The sequence below is a fragment of the Papaver somniferum genome, unplaced genomic scaffold (genome assembly GCF_003573695.1).
Source record: "Papaver somniferum cultivar HN1 unplaced genomic scaffold, ASM357369v1 unplaced-scaffold_99, whole genome shotgun sequence".
NCBI classification, from domain to species: Eukaryota; Viridiplantae; Streptophyta; class Magnoliopsida; order Ranunculales; family Papaveraceae; genus Papaver; species Papaver somniferum.
The window spans coordinates 1,171,132-1,191,511 of record NW_020653081.1 but is presented as its reverse complement, the minus strand read 5'-3'; the positions used below and the strand labels follow the sequence as shown (position 1 = coordinate 1,191,511).

At 37.2% G+C, this 20,380-nt stretch overlaps 1 protein-coding gene and 1 long non-coding RNA gene across 3 annotated transcripts; one reads left to right on the top strand and one right to left on the bottom strand.

The window, feature by feature from the left end:
* Positions 1-1,068: 1,068 nt before the first annotated feature.
* Positions 1,069-11,428, top strand: LOC113346339 (splicing factor 3B subunit 3-like). Of its 2 annotated transcripts, XM_026589883.1 has the most exons (15): positions 1,069-1,314; positions 1,399-1,533; positions 1,651-1,730; positions 1,829-1,912; positions 3,623-3,710; positions 3,866-4,032; positions 4,198-6,151; positions 6,419-6,729; positions 7,164-7,431; positions 7,565-7,720; positions 7,864-8,005; positions 8,586-8,662; positions 8,828-8,967; positions 10,080-10,188; positions 10,852-11,428. In XM_026589883.1, the coding sequence occupies exons 1-15, from the start codon at positions 1,129-1,131 to the stop codon at positions 11,050-11,052; spliced, it is 4,098 nt and encodes a 1,365-aa protein (XP_026445668.1). In that variant the 5' UTR covers positions 1,069-1,128; the 3' UTR covers positions 11,053-11,428. The 2 variants fall into 2 exon arrangements, with proteins under 2 accessions (XP_026445668.1, XP_026445669.1); XM_026589884.1 differs by lacking the exon at positions 1,069-1,314 and having other exon boundaries at positions 1,477-1,533; positions 1,651-1,735.
* Positions 11,429-11,432: 4 nt separating this feature from the next.
* LOC113346341 lies at positions 11,433-12,153 on the bottom strand. Its single transcript, XR_003358487.1, has 2 exons — positions 12,015-12,153; positions 11,433-11,921 (listed from the first exon to the last, which is right to left on the bottom strand). It is a non-coding gene; the product is annotated as an uncharacterized LOC113346341 (long non-coding RNA).
* Between the last annotated feature and the right edge of the window lie 8,227 nt (positions 12,154-20,380).

Below are 20,380 nucleotides of genomic sequence, written 5' to 3'. Positions count from 1 at the left end.
TAAACAACACAAACTTATGCTTCTTTCTCGTACAAAACCTCCCTTGTCACTTGCAGATCGGTGTGTTATGCACATAAAAAAAAATCGTAGTGAATATATACTTGAAGTCTATGGCTCTTGTAACAATCTTTTTTTGGTGATTACCATTAGTAGTAGTAAACTAACTGAGTTTGTCTTTGTCTTTCTTTCTTATTTATTTTGACTGATTGTTGAGTCTTTAGAAGAACATACTGATTTGTATTAAGAATTGGAAGTGGTGCAAACTAAGTTATTGTAGATGTTGATGATGTTTCGGAGTTCCATTCTTCATATTTCATTTGTTCACATAGTTTGAAATCTCTTCGTGCCTGAACGTAAGAAGCCTTGCATTAAAGAAAATTGGAGATAGGGGAATCTATTTTTCTAGAATGCTGCTCTGCTTAAAGCACCGCGAGCAGAACGAGAGAATTAAGTGGTCTACAATCATGTCAGAATTTGCACCTATTTGTATCTATTTAGTGATCAATCCGCTAGTTTCTCTGATGTCATTAGGTTTTCTTTTTCTTTTTTCTTTTCTATCTGCTTCCAATAATTCGATGTATTCGGAAAAAATTTCGGCCTATGAATGTAATTCCGATCTTTCAGATAATATTAAAACTCGTTTTGATATACGATTTTATCTGATTTTTATTTCTGGCGAAAACCTAATTTTATACTAGTTGCTAAAAAAGAATCTGTTTGGGAGCTTAGTCCTTAAAAATATTTTGTCTCATAATTTAGAAAATTTAGTTTTATAGGAAGCTACGGTACCCCGGGCGTGTACCATGTACCACCGGTAACTGACATTAACGGCCTGCCTTGTTCCCTGAATTCCCCTATTTCCTTCCCCTACATACAAAAAAAACAATACAAAAACACGGGATCAGAAAAACCATGATTTGAACGGTTACGATTACGTAGGATTTTCACCTCCATTATAAGTTGGGTTAACAATTATGCATCTAATGAACGCGAGAATTTTTCGAAACTATTTCCACTGTTATTTATTGATCTACTTTTGTGTTAGTTCATCGAAATCGAAATATGCAGTAAAGACTAGAACGGCAACAACAACTTACCGGAAAACAAAGCACAAACCCTAAAAAAGGAATGGGGAGTTTAGAAGAAGATTCATCATCTACTGCTGCTATTGCTTGTAGTCAATCTCGATCATCAAATCCCTCAGAAGAAGGTACTCATTATCTCGCTAAGTGTGTACTTCCAGGAAGTGCTGTTCTTCATGCTGTTTACGGACATCTTCGTTCTTCATCTTCATTCGATATCGTATTCGGAAAGGTTTTCTTCTATTCCTCTGAATCAATAATATCTTGTCACTTCACGTATGTATAGAGATAGAGTTTAATGGGTTAATGTTATCAGGAAACTTCAATTGAGTTGGTGGTAGTCGGTGAAGATGGAGTTGTGCAATCTGTGTGTGAACAGACCGTATTTGGTATCATTAAGGATCTTTCTGTTTTACGGCGGAGTGAGAAATTTTGTCAACTAAATACCCAGGTTAATTAACTTTTCACTCCACACAATTATGTTACATCAAATTTTTCCTGTTTATAATTTGATTTATTTTGTGTTACAAGAAACTTAAACCTGAAATATTTGATTGTCGTTTATTAGGAACCGGGGAAAGATCTTTTGGTTGTTCTTTCTGATTCTGGGAAGCTTTCTTTTCTTAAATTTTGCAATGAAATGCACAGGTTAGGTAAGTTCCTTTTGTTGGTCCATTTTTGTGGTTTATGTTTTTCATATATATAGATTTATAATAGTTTGACTAAATTTTAATTTGTTGACGCAGGTTCTTTCCGGTATCACACTTCCAACTTTCAAATCCTGGGAACTCAAGACATCAGCTAGGACATAAGTTAGCGGTTGACAATCAGTAAGTTACTTAGTTTGAAATATGTCACTTCATATGCCATTTTTTGTTGTTTGCTGATTTCTTGTGGACTTAACCATCCCCTGATCGGCTTTTGTTGCATCTTTTGGTTGTTTATAACATCTGTCATGGATACAGCTTATAAACCTTAAGTTGTCCAAAGAAACCAAACTAGGTCTTCTGGATCTTATTGATACGTCCATTTTTTATACTACCATCAAAAGAGACCTTGTCTGCTTGGGTATCATTATTGAGGAAGTATAGAGGTACATTATTGTGGCCGGAGATAGTTGTAAGTTGTTTCCGCTTAACATTATCGTAACGAAAATTAAACTTCCTGAAAAATGACATCAACATGTTTGGTACAAAGATGAATGTTTTTTTTTTTGATTTCTTCACGATCACCATGCATTGATGAATGTTCCTATGTTGTTTCTTAATTGTGCTGTATAATTCAACTGCTTCTTGAATTTTTCCTGAGAATGAATGTATGCATTGGATTTTTTTCAGTCCAATTGTGATACAATACAAGAAAAGGATAGATGTTTAAGAAAGCTTGCATTCACAGGAATATGAGTTTTTTTCTGATAATTGGGAGCACCAGTTGCATAGTTTTGTTCTCTCGTTTGGAGATAGTTATATATTGATTTGGCCAAATGTTATTCAAGGGAACACCTTGGACTTGGAGTAGGGAAAGCTTACATTTCTGTATCATACATCTGATAGCATTTCTTTTGATAGTGGTATCAAATGTTAACCGAACCAACTCAGATATATAAGATAGGTTCCACAGACCCTGCATTACGTTGCCCCCTTTTTAATCGTGATTTTTGAAGTTTGGTGTTGAACAACCTTGAGTACCTAGAGGAAACCTCGCTCGAGCAGTAAAATCTAGTGTTATGTATGCTCAAAAGGTGTATTTACTACTTACAGGTTACTACACTGATACGGGGAGTTGAGATTATTAGGCGCTAGGTTTTCTTTTATATATTACATTAGCATTGGATCTGACAAACGTCAATGTGAACAATACCAGTAGATAGTGTCTTTGGCGTATTAATAACGAAATAATATAATTTTCTTGATGAGTCGGTGTCAACAAATGTCGAGCTACGTAATTATATCTTTATTGTAACTCGTTACGCTTATATACCCTGAACTCATTCTGAAGCTTCATCTCAAGATTTAATTTTCCAGAATATGATGAAGTTTTTAGTTACGAGTTGGCCTGTGTATGTGGATTTGTTCACTGCTTATCATTTTTTGTTTATGCAGAATCTACAAAACTATGTAGTATATACCGATGATCGCATTATCTTACATCTTATACCATGTTGTGGGGAATTTTAAGTTGGAGAAGATGTTTGTTCAGTTTTGAAATTGAAAGGCGGACAATTAGAGGATTGATGCATCAAGTTGTTTTTGGTTTTGTTGTAAATTGTACACCTCGCTTGTTCATTGAGTAAAAAAAAATCAAAATTTTACATTCATCCAATCAAATGAGTCACTCTTTCCTTAGCTTTGTATGCTGCTAGTATTTGGCATGAAGCTATGCACACAATTCCTCTAGTTTGAAGTGGCATATGTGCTCAATCAATTGATGTGTGATGTATAGCATTCATAAGTTAACTGACCTCTTTTATCTTATCTTTATCTATGGTCTCTGTTAGTCGGACTGCGAAATGTTTCTAACTTGTAGACCTTACTGCGCAGTGGCTGTTTTGTTGCTGTTAGTGCTTTTGAAGAACGACTGGCTTTGTTTTCTGTATCTATGTTGGATGACAGCAGCATTATTAATAAGGTTGAGTAACACTTTTTTTTTTTCAAATTCTTAAGTTTCTCCTGTCATTTTGGGTCCCTCAGGCGGGAGTAATATATCTTCTTTGTATGAAGAGATGGTAAATACTTTTTGCTACTACTTGATAATTGATCATCTTTCCGAACTCTATATTTCAGAACATATTCTATCCACCTGAGAGCGAAGGGGATATAACGAGTGTTGTTCAGGATGTCCATGGAACCAATGTCAGTGGCACAATTTGGAGCATGTGCTTCATTTCAAAGGATGTTAGTCAATCAAGCAAGGGTGAACATAATGCAACACTAGCAATTGTTCTGAATAGGTATAATGCTGTAAATTATTGAACCAAGGACTCATGAATTTTCTGATGTCCCGTTAGTTGTATCCTGACATTGTTTCATAAGCATATAAGCATCTAAGGTGTAATGTATTAATGATCCGTATAATCACCCCTTAGTGTTTGAAAGATTGTGCTTTGGTACTGCAGGAAGGGTGCTGTGTCGAATGAGCTGATGCTACTGGAGTGGGATACTCATGAAAATGCTGTTCATGTTATATCTCAGTATATCGAAGCTGAGTCTCTAGCAATGAACATTGTTGAGGTTCCTTACTCTTATGGATTTGCTGTTCTGTTTAGGGTTGGTGATGCTCTCTTGATGGATCTCAGTGATCCTCACAACCCTCGTTGTGTGCATAAAATTTGTCTTGGTCTTTTGCCTATTGAGGACGGTGTTGATGACGATGTTGCTGTAAGGGCTTTACTGGAGTTGGGAATGGAAATGAGTAAAGGAGATGACCCTATGATTATTGATAATGAGAATGGCCAGTATACTTCACTGTTTAAAAGTATTTGCTCATGGAGTTGGGAGCCAGGACAGAATTCAAATCCTACGATGTTTGTTAGTTTAGATACGGGGGAGTTGCTTACTTTAGAAATTTCATTTGAATTTGATGGTAGTAAAATGAACTTATCTGAGCCGCTCTACAAGTGTTTACCTTGCAAGACGCTTTTGTGGGTTAAAGGGGATTTCGTTGTTGCACTTACAGAGATGGGGGATGGGACAGTCCTTAAGTTTGAGGGAGGAAAACTTTCTTATATGAGTCCAGTTCAAAACATCGCTCCAGTTTTAGATTCGGTTGTGGATTGTCATGATGATAAACAGGATCAAATGTTCGCTTGTTGTGGAGTGGCTCCAGAGGGTTCGTTAAGGATTATTCGAAGTGGTATTAGTGTGGAGAATCTGTTGCGCACTGCCTCTATTTATCAAGGCATAACTGGGACTTGGACTTTGCGGATGAAAGTCTTAGATTCTTTTGACTCTTTTCTCGTGCTATCATTTGTCGAAGAGACTAGGGTGCTTTCGGTTGGGTTAAGCTTCAGCGATGTGACCGATGCAGTCGGGTTCCAGCCTGACGCTTGTACTTTGGCGTGTGGCCTTGTAGGTGATGGGTTACTTGTCCAGATACATAGGAATGCCGTGAGACTTTGTTTGCCCACAACAATAGCTCATCCTGAAGGTATCCCTTTGTCTGCTCCAATTTATACATCTTGGTTCCCGGATAATGTGAATATAAGTTTGGGGGCAGTTGGGCAGAACATGATAATTGTAGCAACATCTAATCCCTGCTTCTTATTTATTCTTGGGGCCAGGTCTTTATCTGCCCATCACTATGAAATCTATGAGATGCAGCATGTGAGACTGCAGAATGAAGTCTCATCCATATCTATACCCCAAAGGATCTCAGAATACAAATCATCAACCTCGGTTGTTAGTTTACCAAATATTAGTAAACCTTGCTCTGGTCTTCCTATTGGGGTTGAGATTAGTGATACTTTTGTCATTGGTACCCACAGACCTTCAGTAGAAATTCTCTCATTTGTACCCGAAGAAGGGCTAAGGATTGTTGCCTGTGGGATTATTTCCCTGAGCAACACGCTTGGAACTGCTATCAGTGGGTGTGTCCCCCAAGACGTGAGGCTGGTTTTAGTTGATCGGTTATATGTACTTTCAGGATTGAGAAATGGAATGTTACTTCGGTTTGAGTGGCCGAATATGTCTACGTTACCCCCATCGTTGGAGTTACCCCAGCAGAGCCCTTTTATGATTTCTAACATGGCTGCATCCTTTGTATCACCAAGTTCAAGCAATGAACAACGTCGAGACAGCAATATCCTCGAAAAGGCTGAAAAAACTCCTATTCATTTAGAATTGATTGCTATTCGCCGTATCGGTGTAACACCAGTTTTTCTGGTTCCTTTGTGTGATTCCCTTGATTCCGACATAATTGCTCTTAGTGATAGACCGTGGCTTTTGCAAACTGCAAGACACAGCTTGTCATTTGCATCTATCTCATTTCAACCTGCAACTCATGTCACTCCAGTGTGTTCTATGGATTGCCCTAAGGGAATTTTATTTGTAGCAGAGAACCGCCTTCATTTGGTAAACATGCCACTTTTCAATTTCATATGCTGCTTCAGATTTTGGTTTTCTGTTCTTTTGAAAAACTTATTATCAATTCCTTGGCGATAATTGGGTGTAAAATCCCCTCCGTTCCTTGTGGATATAAATATAATCATACGTCTGTTCCTGATTGCTATGAAGTAGTTGAACCTTTCTCTACAGTTGATTATATTTGGTCAGTCTACAATTTTGTCAGTTATAATAGTTTTAACGCTTTCTCATATCTTTCCCATTCTGCTGTTTAAGGTGGAAATGGTCCACAGTAAGAGGCTAAATGTGCAGAAGTTCTCTCTTGGTGGTACTCCGCGGAAGGTTGTATATCATAGTGAAAGTAGATTGCTGCTTGTGATGAGAACCGAGCTAAGTGGTGAATCATGTTCATCGGATGTATGCTGTGTTGATCCACTTTCTGGATCACTGCTGTCATCGTTTAAGCTCGAACCAGGAGAAACAGGAAAATCAATGCAGTTGGTGAAGGTTGGAGATGAACGAGTCTTGGTGGTGGGTACCAATCGGTTTGGTGGTCGAGCTATCATGCACACCGGTGAAGCCGAAAGGTTAGTCATATACTTCTTCCCTATTTCTTTGTTTCTTTCAATCTAGTCTTGGGAAGTTCTGCTCAAGAAATCCACTCCTAATTTTCTTGAGCTTGAGTTGGTCTGAATGCTTGTTCTGACCTTTACATATAAGGTTATTTACAATGATTAGCCTCGTGTTTTTGCAATGATTCAAGCTTGGGCAACCTGACCTTCTGAACTTGTAAGTTTCACCCTCGTGTTAGCGTCAGATATAAAGGCAGTATTATGAAGCTGAATAAAGGTTCAGCTTGATCTACTATCTGGATGACTTTTATGAAATGCCTATGAAAACACTAGCCTAATCAAAAATTTAAGACATCTGGACTGTCATTTTGAAGCTATATATTAGTATTAACTGAGTGAATTCCTTCAGTAGCCGTTAAATATTACTGTTTTTTTTTTTTGACAAACAGTAGCAAAGGGCGTCTACTTGTCCTGTGCCTGGAGCACACGCTGAACTCAGTTAACAGTTTGTTTCGTGAAATTGTTGGTTATGCCACTGAGCAACTTTCAAGTAGTAGTCTTTGCAGCAGTCCTGAGGATAATGGTTTTGAGGGTGTTAAACTCGAAGAGACTGAAGTGTGGCAACTAGTACTTGCTTATCAAACCATTATACCAGGAGTAGTACTTGCTGTCTGCCCATATCTTGATCGTTACTTTTTAGCATCTGCTGGTAATTTTGTAAGTTTCTATAACATTTCGAGCCTTTGAATTTCTGTATGGTTACTATATTTGTTAACTGGTGCTATATTGAGTGTGTTATACAATTATTTGCTATGGATATTTCTCACATGCATCTCTTTTACATCATCAGTTTTATCTATATGGCTTTGTCAATGAGAATCCTCAACGAGTCAGAAGACTGGCTTATGCGAGGACACGCTTTACAATTACCAGTTTGGCTTCAGAATTTACTCGAATCGTTGTCGGTGATTGTCGTGATGGAGTTCTTTTCTATTCCTACGATGAGGTACATTCATTAACTAGTTGTGTCTTGCTTAAAATGTATGTTGGTGTTGTTTTCTCCACACTCATCGGTTATATCTTGTTGTTTTCGATCTGATGTTTAATTGTTTTGCTTATGAATTTCCCTCTACTCCACCAATGTGCCAGGAGCCTAGGAGACTTAAACAGCTGTACTGTGATCCGGTACAGAGGTTAGTTGCTGACTGTACCCTTATGGACATGGACACTGCTGTGGTCTCAGATCGAAAGGGAAACCTTACTGTTCTGTCATGCCCAAATCGGGTTGAAGGTAAATTAACTGTTAAGTAAATTGGTCAAGAAAACTGATCCATATGGGGATAGTTTTTTCTTTCTGTGCTTTGGTATTTGAAAATTGAAAATGACTGGACAAGCTTATTTGTCATTGTTAGAGGAAATTCAGGTGTACCTGTAAGGCTGTAAGTCCATCAGGTCAAAGCTGACCTACCTATTGAGGTGGCTAGATCTGTATCAAGTCACTTGTACTAATGCTACGAGATACGATAAAGTAGACATAGTCTATCACATGAAAGCTTATAGTCAGTTACTGATGGATAAAGTTGCAGTGCGCTGATTCAGTCTCAGACTCGCAGCCACCAGTAATTTGTGTAGGGCGGGGAAGCCGCTTTTTATAACTGGGATAACAACTATTGTGATTGTTTCATTTTTGTTATGTCAGATAATGAAAACAGGCATTACGAATTTGTCAGAACTGATCCCCTACCCCCCACATGTTACACTGTTACTATCTAATCACGTGGCAACCTCCTTTTCTGAATTTTTTGAGGTTCAGCCATGCTTGCTATGTACCATGATCCGTTTATTTAATGGATTCATGTTTTCTTTCGTAGATAATGCAAGTCCAGAGTGCAACTTGACACTTAGTTGTTCTTACTACATTGGAGAGACGGCCATGAGCATCAGAAAGGTTAGCACTATTACATATTATTATTGTCAGTGTTATTGGATTTTATGTAAAAAGTGGTCGGGCTTCCTTTTTTGACCTTTTACAAATGTCTTTCCGTTTTACTCGAAATACTTTTATCCGGTTTATTTTTCTCATATTTGTATTCTTTTCTTTTTTTTTAATCAGGGGTCATATTCATACAAACTTCCAGTTGATGATACACCGAACGGTTGCGATATCGCAGACACAATACTCAACTCGTCACACAATAGTATTGTGGCCAGCACGATGCTAGGAAGTGTAGTGGTTTTCATTGCTATCTCCAGGTTCCGCTTTATATTGCATCTTTCATTGTCGTATTAGTTCACCTGTTGGCATTTTTGAGTTGAAAGAAGTTTAAAAGTATAATGGGATACATAGTGCTGTTTAAAACTTCTGTTTTGTTGCTATTTTATTTTAGCTTATTACAGGTCCTCTACAGATAAAATGATTGATTAGTTACTGTTAAATTTGAGGATAGTGCCAATGCGTAGGATAAATTATCCTTGAAAGTCTTTTGGAGGATTCTTAGGTGTAGAGGAAAGGGCAGGTTAAAATATCAGTACTGCTGATGGTTGAGCTGACATCCTTATTTGAACTCATGGTCATTTAATTGCAGAGGTGTTATAATAAATGATTGGATAGCATACCCAATGGTCTTATAATAGAGGTTGCCTATGCATTAATGATTTTGAAAGTGTAGCATACGTTTGCGAACCTAAGACCATTCTTGGAAGATTGTTTAATTTTTAACCATACTCGGTTTTTATTCTCAGCTAAAACTCGTTAATGAAATCTCTAACACATTCCCAGTACCATTATGTTTCTAAACTGCATTTAGTAGCTACTAATTAGAGTAAAATAAACCATATTGGTCACCTCACCTTGGAACTTCTCTTTTTGATCTTGTTGGACACATTTAAATTAGCCTGGGCCATCCAATATATCTCATGATTCTCATGCACATTAGAACTATATTAGGATTGGCTCTTAAGAATGCTCTTGAAATCTAAGAACACAATTCGTTTCTGTCCTACAAAATCTTCAGAAATTTTATATCATTGGTTTATCAGAAGTTTCAGGCCTTGCTAAGACTTTGCAGGGTTCTCACTTAGCGCCTCAATATATGAACCTGAAACAGAACCCTCCTAGTTTAACAGTTGAAGAAATTGCAAGTTTGTCTGATCTGCAGATCCCGGATTTCTCTTGATTGCACCCTAATCAATTTAAGGGTTTCGTTTTCTGACCGAACTATCAGAATTTTTCGAACTTTTCTTCTTAAATTTCTAGCTATGAAAATGAGCATTCTATCTATCTTCCGTTTTACTTGTCTGTGCATTGCTTTACTGAATCTGTTTTTCCTTTTGGTTCTTACTTGATTAATTTTATGGATTTGTAGGGAAGAATTTGAGCTCCTGAAAGGTGTGCAAGCTAGACTCATTATTCATCCGTTAACTGCTCCCATCCTGGGAAATGACCACAACGAATTCCGAGGGCGCGGTTCCGCGGTATAAAACCCCTTTTCTTTACAAAGAATTTATGTGTATACAACCCCTTTTCTTTACAAAGCATTTTATGTGCTTATATAACATGATAAAGTGAAACTTAGGGGCTGTATCTTTGAGGATGATCTTTTTCTCAAAGAGATACTTTAGACAAGAAATCTGTTCATCAGTGGCGTGAAATGATTTTTGGGTATTTTTAGCTCACCGCTAGCGTTTAGGTGATAAACTATTATGCCCTCCATCTGGTCCTAACGTCAGGTGTAATCTTAAAAGATAGTAAGTCGGTCATATGACTTCTAAGACTTATAGGTGGTCAACAGGTCCATTATCATGAATTTGAGTGTTCTACTTTCTGAAGATCATTGCCACCTTTCTCAAAAATTTAGTTCAGATAAGTTTGGTTAGTCTTCTACCTTTTTGTTTGTTTGTTTTATTTATGAAGTGAAATAGCATAAGTCCACAGGTTCGTGTTCAACGGCTAATTTTTATGTGGTTATTTGCTCCGGTGATGAGCGGTCATATAACCCATTTTCTGGTGTATCTTTTATGTTCAGCATCTAGTCGTTTGATCACTTCTGCAGATCTTTTATTTATTTATTATAAGAAATTACATGCTTCTAATTCAAGTGCACTTGATAGTTTGTAACTTTATAACCTGTTGTGTAGGCTGGTGTGTCTAAAATGCTTGATGGGGACATGTTAACACAATTCTTGGAGCTTACGAGTTCGCAGCAAGAGTCTATTCTGGCAGTTCCACTTGGTTTGAAGGAGACTGGAGCGTCAATTTCGACGCCTCCTCCTCACAAATCAATCTCCGTCAATCAGGTTGTTCGCTTGCTTGAACGGGTTCATTATGCCCTTAACTAAGCTTGTTTCCTTGTTCTCCTTACTCTCTTGGAAGTGCAAAGTCTCGGAATCCATGGCAAAGCGGCCATGCTGTTCAAGGATCTGCATAAGCTGAAGCTTGAGAAATTGGTCCCTTCAGATCCAGTGCACAATAATTCTCCAGAGCGATATTGGTAGGAAGATGATCGCTTGAACGATAGCATTTACTATGTGCAGTTTTGTTTCTCGTGTACGTCTCATGTTGTAGTCTTGTAGGTAACAAATCAAGTCTTGTGTAATCTGCCTTGTAAATAATGTCTTCGTTTTTATTATATTTGTATTTTGCTGGCTTGTAAATTACTTCATTCTACCTGGTCCATTCCAATGAGCATTGAAAGACCTGCAGTTTTGCTTTTCACTTGGTTCTCCCAGTTTTGTCGGCAGTTGATTGTTGTTTTTCAACCAGTAATTTTTTTTTTTTTTTTAGCAGTTATGAAAAGTATCACTTGATAAATCGAAACGCTGGAAATGCAAAGTTAGCTGCGGCGTTTCATAAAGTCAAGTAAGTGTTGGTTGACTTCGATTTTGGCTCAAAGTCCTGTTTTACACTAGCCTGATTTGGTTATTCAACTGGATAATAAACAAACAAGAAGTACATACACAAAAATATAACTCAATAAGAATAAGAATAAAGTGGTTGGCTAGCTTTGACTTAATCCAACTGCTACTACTGTAATCTTGTTATTGTTGGTGTCTCTACCACTTGTTCATATTTCACTTCCATTCAGCAACTGATAATGAACCGGAAGCACCGTTCTGGTTGTCAAGCATTGGTTTGAGGCGGCTTGTTTCCCTTCCCGATGGGAGGACTCTTTGGTTTCTTCGGTTTCGTTGCCCTGGTAGTCGCAACTCTAAATAAGCAACAGACAAATTCAACAGTTTTTCTTTTAATTGATTTCTGTCTTTGTAAAAAGAAAGCAAATAAAGGCGAGATGAGAGTTCACCTGATACTAATGTACTGGCCGAGTCTCAAAATGTTTGGCTGAAATGCCCAAGACGTCTTTGACATTAGAACACCTAGTTGAGAAGCCATGTATGTGCTGCTACAGAGGGAGAGACGCAGATAGTGAGTGAGACTCGGGCATTACCTACATTTAAATATAACGCCTGGGGGCTGGTTGCACAACGCGTACCCAGAAGCACATAGTGGGATTTGTTGGGTTGTTTTGTTTGGAAGTCATTAACTTTACTGCTTTAGGTATAACTTTACTCGGTCCTTTCTGTATGACCGGTTACAATACTGACCCAGTTTAGTTTATTTAGTGTTTACTGGCATGATACATGTGCCTTGCATGATTTGACTGTAAATGTTTATCTAACATCATTCATTCGTTGGTACAACTGGCTTAGATTTGGATATGATGTGGAAAATGGTTCAAGCAAGATGGAACCAGAATTTCGTCTCTCGGTGGGCTCAATTTTTTTGGGCTTTTTAGTAAAATGGCCAACTTTTTAAAATGAAATTAAGAAATCTGACCAAATTGGGTTATCCCTAATGAGACAAAATCGCGATCATTTTGAAGTAAAACATGCTACCCCTTAACCTTGTATTTTCTAAATGGCTAATATATCCTTATTTAATTAACATTAAAATATTTGATTAACTGAGTTTAGATTAAAACTTATTGAATTATGAATTCAGTAGATTAAACCTTTTGTCTTATGAGTTCGATCAAAAATTTTGGTTTTGAAAATGTAAAAAGTCGGCAAGGTCTACGATTGAATATGGTGCCGACTAACTTTGGCCGGCAAGGTCGACGAATGAAGAAAATGCCGACTCGATGAATGAAGAAGATGCCGACTTTATTATTTTTGACAAACAAGAGACTGTTGTAAATGCTTAACTAGTCGGCATCTTATTGATTTCTTACTTTGCCGGCTACCTTATAGTCGGTAAGGTCGAAAAAAATACCTTGCCGACTATAGGGTTTTTGACATACAGAGAAAGGTGTTACAAATGCATGATTAGTCGGCAAGGTATTAATTCCATAACCTGCCGACTGAACTATAGTCGGTAAGGTATAAGGTTGAATACCGTAACGACCCTGTAAATGCAATTTTCAGAGACGAAAAGCCGGCATGATATTCAACCTAGGAAGACACTGACTAGTACCAGTCGGCAAGGTCGACAGAAAAACACCCTGCCGACAAAAAGTACCCTGCCCACTGATGATATAAATGTGGAATCATACAGGATTTGAGATTGGGTATGATTTTGTACCCAATCTCAAACCGCGTACAAAATCATACCCAATCTCAAATCCCGTAGCCACATTTTTTCTTTTTTCTTTTGGTTTTGTTTTGATTTCGGATTTTTGATTTTTTTTTAGTTTTGTTTTGATTTTCGATTTCATCACACTGGGTTAGAGTTTTGAAGATAGATTTTAATTTTCGATTAGCATCTTTCAGACACCCCTTAGCACAGTACCTTGGATGGAAACAAAATGGGTATACCCCAGTTAATCTGGGTATACCCCAATTCGGCCAGGTTAAGAAAGTAACGTTTTTTTTTTTTTTTTTTTTTTTTTAAGAGAACAGATTTTAATTTATATTAATCCTAATTGAAAATAAACTCTAAACAACACAATTCTATTGTATTATGCAATACCTTATTTTCAATTAGGATTAAGCATTTTCTATCTCCTTCCCTACAAATTTGGGTACGATGGAAACAAAATGGGTATACCGGAAACCACCATCTGTTTAAAGAGTTTGAAATTACGTATTGAACTAAGTCATGCGCAATAGAGTTTGCGTCTCTAAGAACAGTTACAAAACTAATTTCGCTAGATAACGTTTTTCTGAATTATTATATAAAATAGTCGTTTACATTTTCCATTCCGTTTTTCGAAGAAAAAAAAACAGGTAATGGTAGTTAACTGCACCGGTGTCCGTTACCCTACCTGGTAAAAGACTTATTGCCCCTAGCTAAACTTTGACTTTACATTTTTGCTCTTAGTTCATCACACTTTCTTTCGTCGGCCAACAACAAAAAACAACTCATCTTTTGATCGAAACTCTTCCAATCCAACTACAAGTTACAACTGATTTTATCGGTTCACGGGAACAATCCCTGTCTCTCTGCTAATGAACAAACAAAACACAAGTGTTCTTTCCTTTTCTTGTTTTTATAAAATACATTTAGAGTAACAATGAATCAATTTTGGTCACGCTCAGAAATTGGATGATGAAACACATCAAAAACCACATTCTACATGACCAAATTAATAAATACCCAGCAATAAATCACCTCACCGTTACTGAAATACGAAAAGAAAGAAATATATTTTTTACCTAGAAATGATTAACACACCGTGATTTTACACCACGGAGCGCACCGAAGCATTGCATGTGAGAGGGGCTGGTGGGGACCATTTCTGCCCGTACCTATCCCGATACCAAGTACGCGCATCGAGACCGTCCATTGTCCTCGTTGTGCATTTCACGATATAAAACCGTTGTGTGTACCACAGCTGTTTTTTACCCCCTTTTTCTCTTCTTATAGGCCTATCGTCGAACATTTGATGTGCATTTTTGTGCTGGTCCCGAGATGTGTGTTTCAGTGTTGTATTGAGCATTTTCTATCTCCTTCCCTACAAATTTCGGTTATAAACTCTAAACATTCAACAAAGTTGTTTGTCACGCAATTGAACCAACGACAACAACACCCTATTCCTAACTGTTTTCTGGTTTCGAAACTTTACAAAAGAATCTCCATCTAGCTTGCTTAAAGATCAAATTTGCTGCTGACCCGTTCTTCTTAATCAAACTATGACTCGAAATCACTTTATCCTCCTCAAAATGTCTTCTTAATTATCGGCAAAAACTGATTTTTAGGTCGAGATGTATGTCAAAAATCTTGATAAAGTCATACCAAATTTCTTATCAAACTCCAACTTTATCTTCATGTTCGTATTAACTTCTGAAATTGCTCCTAATTTCTTTTATGGTCAATCAATCAATTTCTCTTAGGGTCGAGAAGAGAAAGAGGCAGAAAAAAGGAGTTGAGGAGATGTGGAAGAGGATAATGTTTTTACAATAGAGTTTCATTAGGATACAGTGGTAATCTCAGAGGATTTATTGACTAAATCAACTTTTGCCGACTATTTTAGTAGGCCCAGACGAGAAAACTAACAATTTGGCCATTTTAAATAAGATCTAAAAAAATGGCCGGTTTATTAATTAGTAGTCAGAAAGTTGGTTACTTTATTAATTTGTCAATTTCTTTTTTACAAAATTGGTTTAAAAGACCAAAATTAATAATTTCTGGGTGAAAAAGATATCTAGGTTTTGATACTGTTTAAATGGACAAAAATGTTAAAATAGCCAGGATGTAAACAGTTTTATCCTACCCATTTTCAAATACTTTTTCTTATTTTTAATTTACATCAGGATGCATCCAGTTTCATCCTCGCTATTTTTTAAGTTTAAGCCAGGATGAATCCAGTTTCATCATTGCTATCTTTTTTCTGTCCATTTAACCCATAATAATTTTTACTCGTCCATTAGAACCATGTTTTAAAAATATTTGGACAAATGACCCATTTTCCTTCTTTTTTTTTTTAATTATCATGAACTTTACCTCAACATGTTGCCTTTCCCTTCGAAAGACAAAGCATTGCACCTTGTGACTTCTCTAGTACCATTTTTAGTTGGGAATTTATCCTTATGTAAATTTTTTACCGTTTTTTTTAATATAAATTAACCATATTACTCAATAAAATCGTACAGAACTTTTGTTGGTAGCTTAGCAACAAGCTGAGCACCAACACCATTCTGAATAACAACACCTAATCTATAGAAAAGAAATTTACCTACTCTACTACTGACATCATTACTAACAACACAATTCTTCAATCTCTTAAACAAACACACAGTATCATCACCAAGCTCCCCCAACGTGGTAATTTCTAAGACAATCAAACCATAACCATGTGAAACACATTGATCTAAGTATTTGTTACGTTTGTGTAAAATAGCATTTGAAATAGCTTGGTCCGGGACAAAAGCGCGGATACCTTCACCCGTGAAGGGTGAGACTCCTATAACACCCATACAAACATCTTGGTCATTATCCCAATTAAGAACAAGAATATCAGCCGGGCGCAAGTCTCTATTATCATCAGACAAAAACCCAAGGGTTGATTCTTTACGCACGGGCACACCAGCTTTGTCACAGATATCAACGATAACGTCACGTACCAGATCATTCCGAAACTTGAGCCCAACATCCTTGGCACAGTGAAGAGCGTGGTCACCAAAAATATCCATGGGTCTATTACAGCTTGAACATAGGACACCTTCGACAAACAATGGAATACCAAGACGATAACAAAAAACTTTGCAAAATTGTTTGGGTCCAAGGCATTGATTCAGACCACTAATGGGTATGGCCAATAGGTAATCTTGAGCGTGCTTAACACGATTGCACTGCCATAAAATGGAATCTCTTGCAGACATATAAAATTGGTTTGGGATTTGCTTCTTAGTTGCGTCAAAATAAATAACTGCCAAGGAGTGCATAGAAGGGGGGGTAGTATCATCAACACAATAATTAGAAGGAAACCCACAATAATAAGCAGAACCTTTGTCTGAAGAGAATAAATTACCAAGAATCGCCTTTTGCACCGAAACCGTTTGACTCTGAGAATCCAAGTAACAATAGTTACGGGTGTATGCCATAGTGTAAATGCCAAATCCACCTTCCTTGATGGGAAGAGTAGCACTGCGTTGTTGCAAAGGTCCAAAACCCGCCCCATCCCCTGTGACCAGAAGCCTCAAGTACTGAAATAAATGATCATCAAATATTTCGGTGGCATTTTTTAAAGCAGCAGGGTTGGTGGTGCGCATATAGAAGTACAATCTGGACACACCAGTGCAGTTACGAAGTAATAACATCTCACTCTGAGGGTACTTGAGTTTTTTGATGGTGGACATTAGTTGGATGGTAACATTCCTACATTTTCTAGTCTAACCTAAACGAAGTTGAATCTAGTAATTAATCAAGCGACTCTAGATGAGTTTTGATACTAAAATATGACAACGAAACTTGATATGCCAACACTTGGTGGGTACAAGCTATGCTCTAATACAACCCCATGTCTCCTCTTCTACATCTTCTTCACGGTTTCTAGTAATAGAGGATAAACACGAAAACACTAGGAACTTGGTTTAGGGAAAATCCCTAAACCCTAAACACCAGAATACCAAAACCCTTTCTCTACAAGTTTTTCTCTCACATCGATATTGAACTTCACGGTAGCACTCGACCCTCCCAACAAAGAGACCAAAATCCTAAGCACAAGGATTTACCACTCTTCTAGGTTGGATTTCTACAAACCTATAAATATAGTCATATATAGAGAGAACACAAACTTGGATACCAAGTATTAGTCTCCTACTAGGAAACCAGACTCTTTCCTAAACTATATCAACCCTAGTTTAGGAAATCCACCTCAATGTGGAATCGGTTCTAGAATAGAAAACCCACTGTTTTCCTAACAATATCCACCTCGGATCATACTTTCAAGCATGCGACGATCACAAGAAATTACCTCCATCTTCCACCATAGTTATTCACCATCTCTATATACCCGTAAAATTCCTTTTGAAGCTCATACGCGAACTTACATCTTCATAGAACCATCTCTTCGACTAAACCACCATGACATTGATAAAAGTCTTTAAACTATCTTCTTCATGAAAAAAAACTTGTGAAAATGGCCACGTTTCACAAACACCATGAAAATCTTCAATCACCATCAAATAATCCTTGCACAGACTCCACCATTAATCACCAAGAGAACCATCCAGAAGAATCAACGCGAACTCCACCTAGCCAGTAAGCTAACATCATACTGAACATTAATTTAGAAAGGAAGAGTTAGGTTCAATATCATACTCCAGCAGATGTCATGATTACCATGTATTTGAAATAAACCATCAGGTATTTTCATTACCGTGATTAACAGGCTTAATCCTTTGAGTGATTCCCAAATCCATCACTAATGTGACATACTTTTTACCACTATCATACCCAACATACTTGCTCAAAATATATACCTTATGAATGCCAATATTACCTTGGTACATGCTTTTGAGATCGGGCACATTCTTGTATTACGTGCAAGTCATCAAGAATACTTTAACATAGACTTATGAACATAAATCTATAAGATCTCGTGCATAACTTCGAAGCACTGCTGGACTTGCTTCTACATGAGACTTCACAACCCCAACCATTCTTCAAACTTTGTAACCCATTCTTTATAATGTATATACTTACTAACACCCTTCAAGAAGTATGTATGTATTCCACCTCGTTCAGCCTTATTCTGCATCCCACACTACATCATAAAAAACCCCGGAGAACATACACTTTTACCAAGTTGAACCTCCAGTTTGTAGATCACATCACAAACCCATCTTTGTGTAAACACGGGTTGGAACATTATCTTCATAACATATTTCTCCACCCGGATAATAAACCATCGTTCAATTCCAGGTTCGATCATATCAGGCTGTCCTTGCTCTGATACCAAAATTGGCGCCCCGAGCGCCGCAGAACACATGATCACAAATGGAAATCGGTGATTTGAACCAAACACAAAGAAATAATAATATAGAAAGAAGATAAACACACACACACACAGCCACAACACAATATGTACGTGGTTCACCTTTAAAGGATACATCCACGACCAACACCACCAGAAAAACTTCCATTAAATCAAAGACCATTACATGCTCTTTTCTCCAAGACAATACCCAAAGAGTTAACAAGACATACCCGAGTACACCATCAAAGAAAACCATAAAAACCATCTCTCTAAAACCATCCTTCAAAACGGCCTCATGTCTTCTATTCTACACCTTGTTCACAATTGCTAGTAACAGAAGAGAAACATGAAAACACTAGAAACTTGGTTTAGGTCAAATCCTTAAACCCTAAACACCAGAACACAAAAATCCTCTCTCTACAAGTTTTTCTCTCACACCATTATTAACCTTCACGGTAGTATTCGACCCTCCCAACAAAGATACCAAAATCCTGAGCAAGGATTTACCACTCTTCTAGGTTGGATGTCTACAAATCTACAATTTTAGTTCTATATATAGATAACACAAACCTAGCCACCAAGTATTAGTCTCCTATTAGGAAACCAAACTCTTTCCTAAACTCTATCAAGCCTAGTTTATAGGAAATCCACCTCAATGTGGAAACAATTCTAGAATAGAAACCCACTGTTTTCCTAACAATCACCAATTATGAGATTCTGCACCTAAAGCTGATGGGCCCATTTGACAACGCTTCCAACATGACAAAAACTTCAGCTTTTTATGCTTCTCTGGCTCTCACAGTTAGAATTCTTTCCCCTACCAGGTGCACTGAAACATCTCTAATGATTAGAGCTAAACCAGTAATAAAATTTCCTTTAACAAAATAAGCATCAATATTCATTTTTATCCAGTTAGGTGGAGGTTTAGTTCATATCCTATTTCTGTTCATGCTGTTATTAGTGACATTTTTATTTGCATTTTTAATGTTTTCCTTCAAAGTAATGCAAATGTTGGTGTTACTGTAAAAGTTCATGACTCTGTAGAGAATGTCTCTGGAAGGCTTGCGTTTGTCCTCAAAAATCAACTCACACCTAAACTTTCAAATGTGCCACAGAGCAAAAACAATGAGATTTAACTTATGCTGATTTTTAACAAAATTTTTTCTTCTTCCTAACCCAGCTTCTCATCCATTGTATGTTTGTCAATGTTAGTGATCAAAACTATGAGTCTCGATTTCTAGCCTATTTAGATGTCTCGGAACTAGGACATATATTGTGTAGTTGAGCTTTAGACTTCACGGCGTTCATCTCTTGAAGACGAAGAACTACTAAGGGGATCTTGTGGAACTTCATCGACAAAAGGTATGTGGAGACTGAAACTTATCTATCACATGAAAAGTCTATTTATATGCTATATCCTATATTGAGACATGAATCGTGTTACGGTATAGTTTTCTATTATACAAATTTGAGATTTCGAGTTGAGTTTATCTCGCTTATATATTTCTCGGAATATGTGTTGACAAGCTTTCGCTTCGGTCGAATTCATCTTACATTCGTGACGAAAGTCCGAATAAGATCATATGAAAATTTTCGAGTCGCATCTTACATGGTTTGTGTGATACAATCATTTGGTGTTGTCTTAGAATGTTTCATTATGATAATTTCAATAACTTGAAAATCGCTTTGACGAAAAATAGTTTGTGAACAACAACTATATAACGTCCTCTAAGAAAGTTTCAATGATTGAC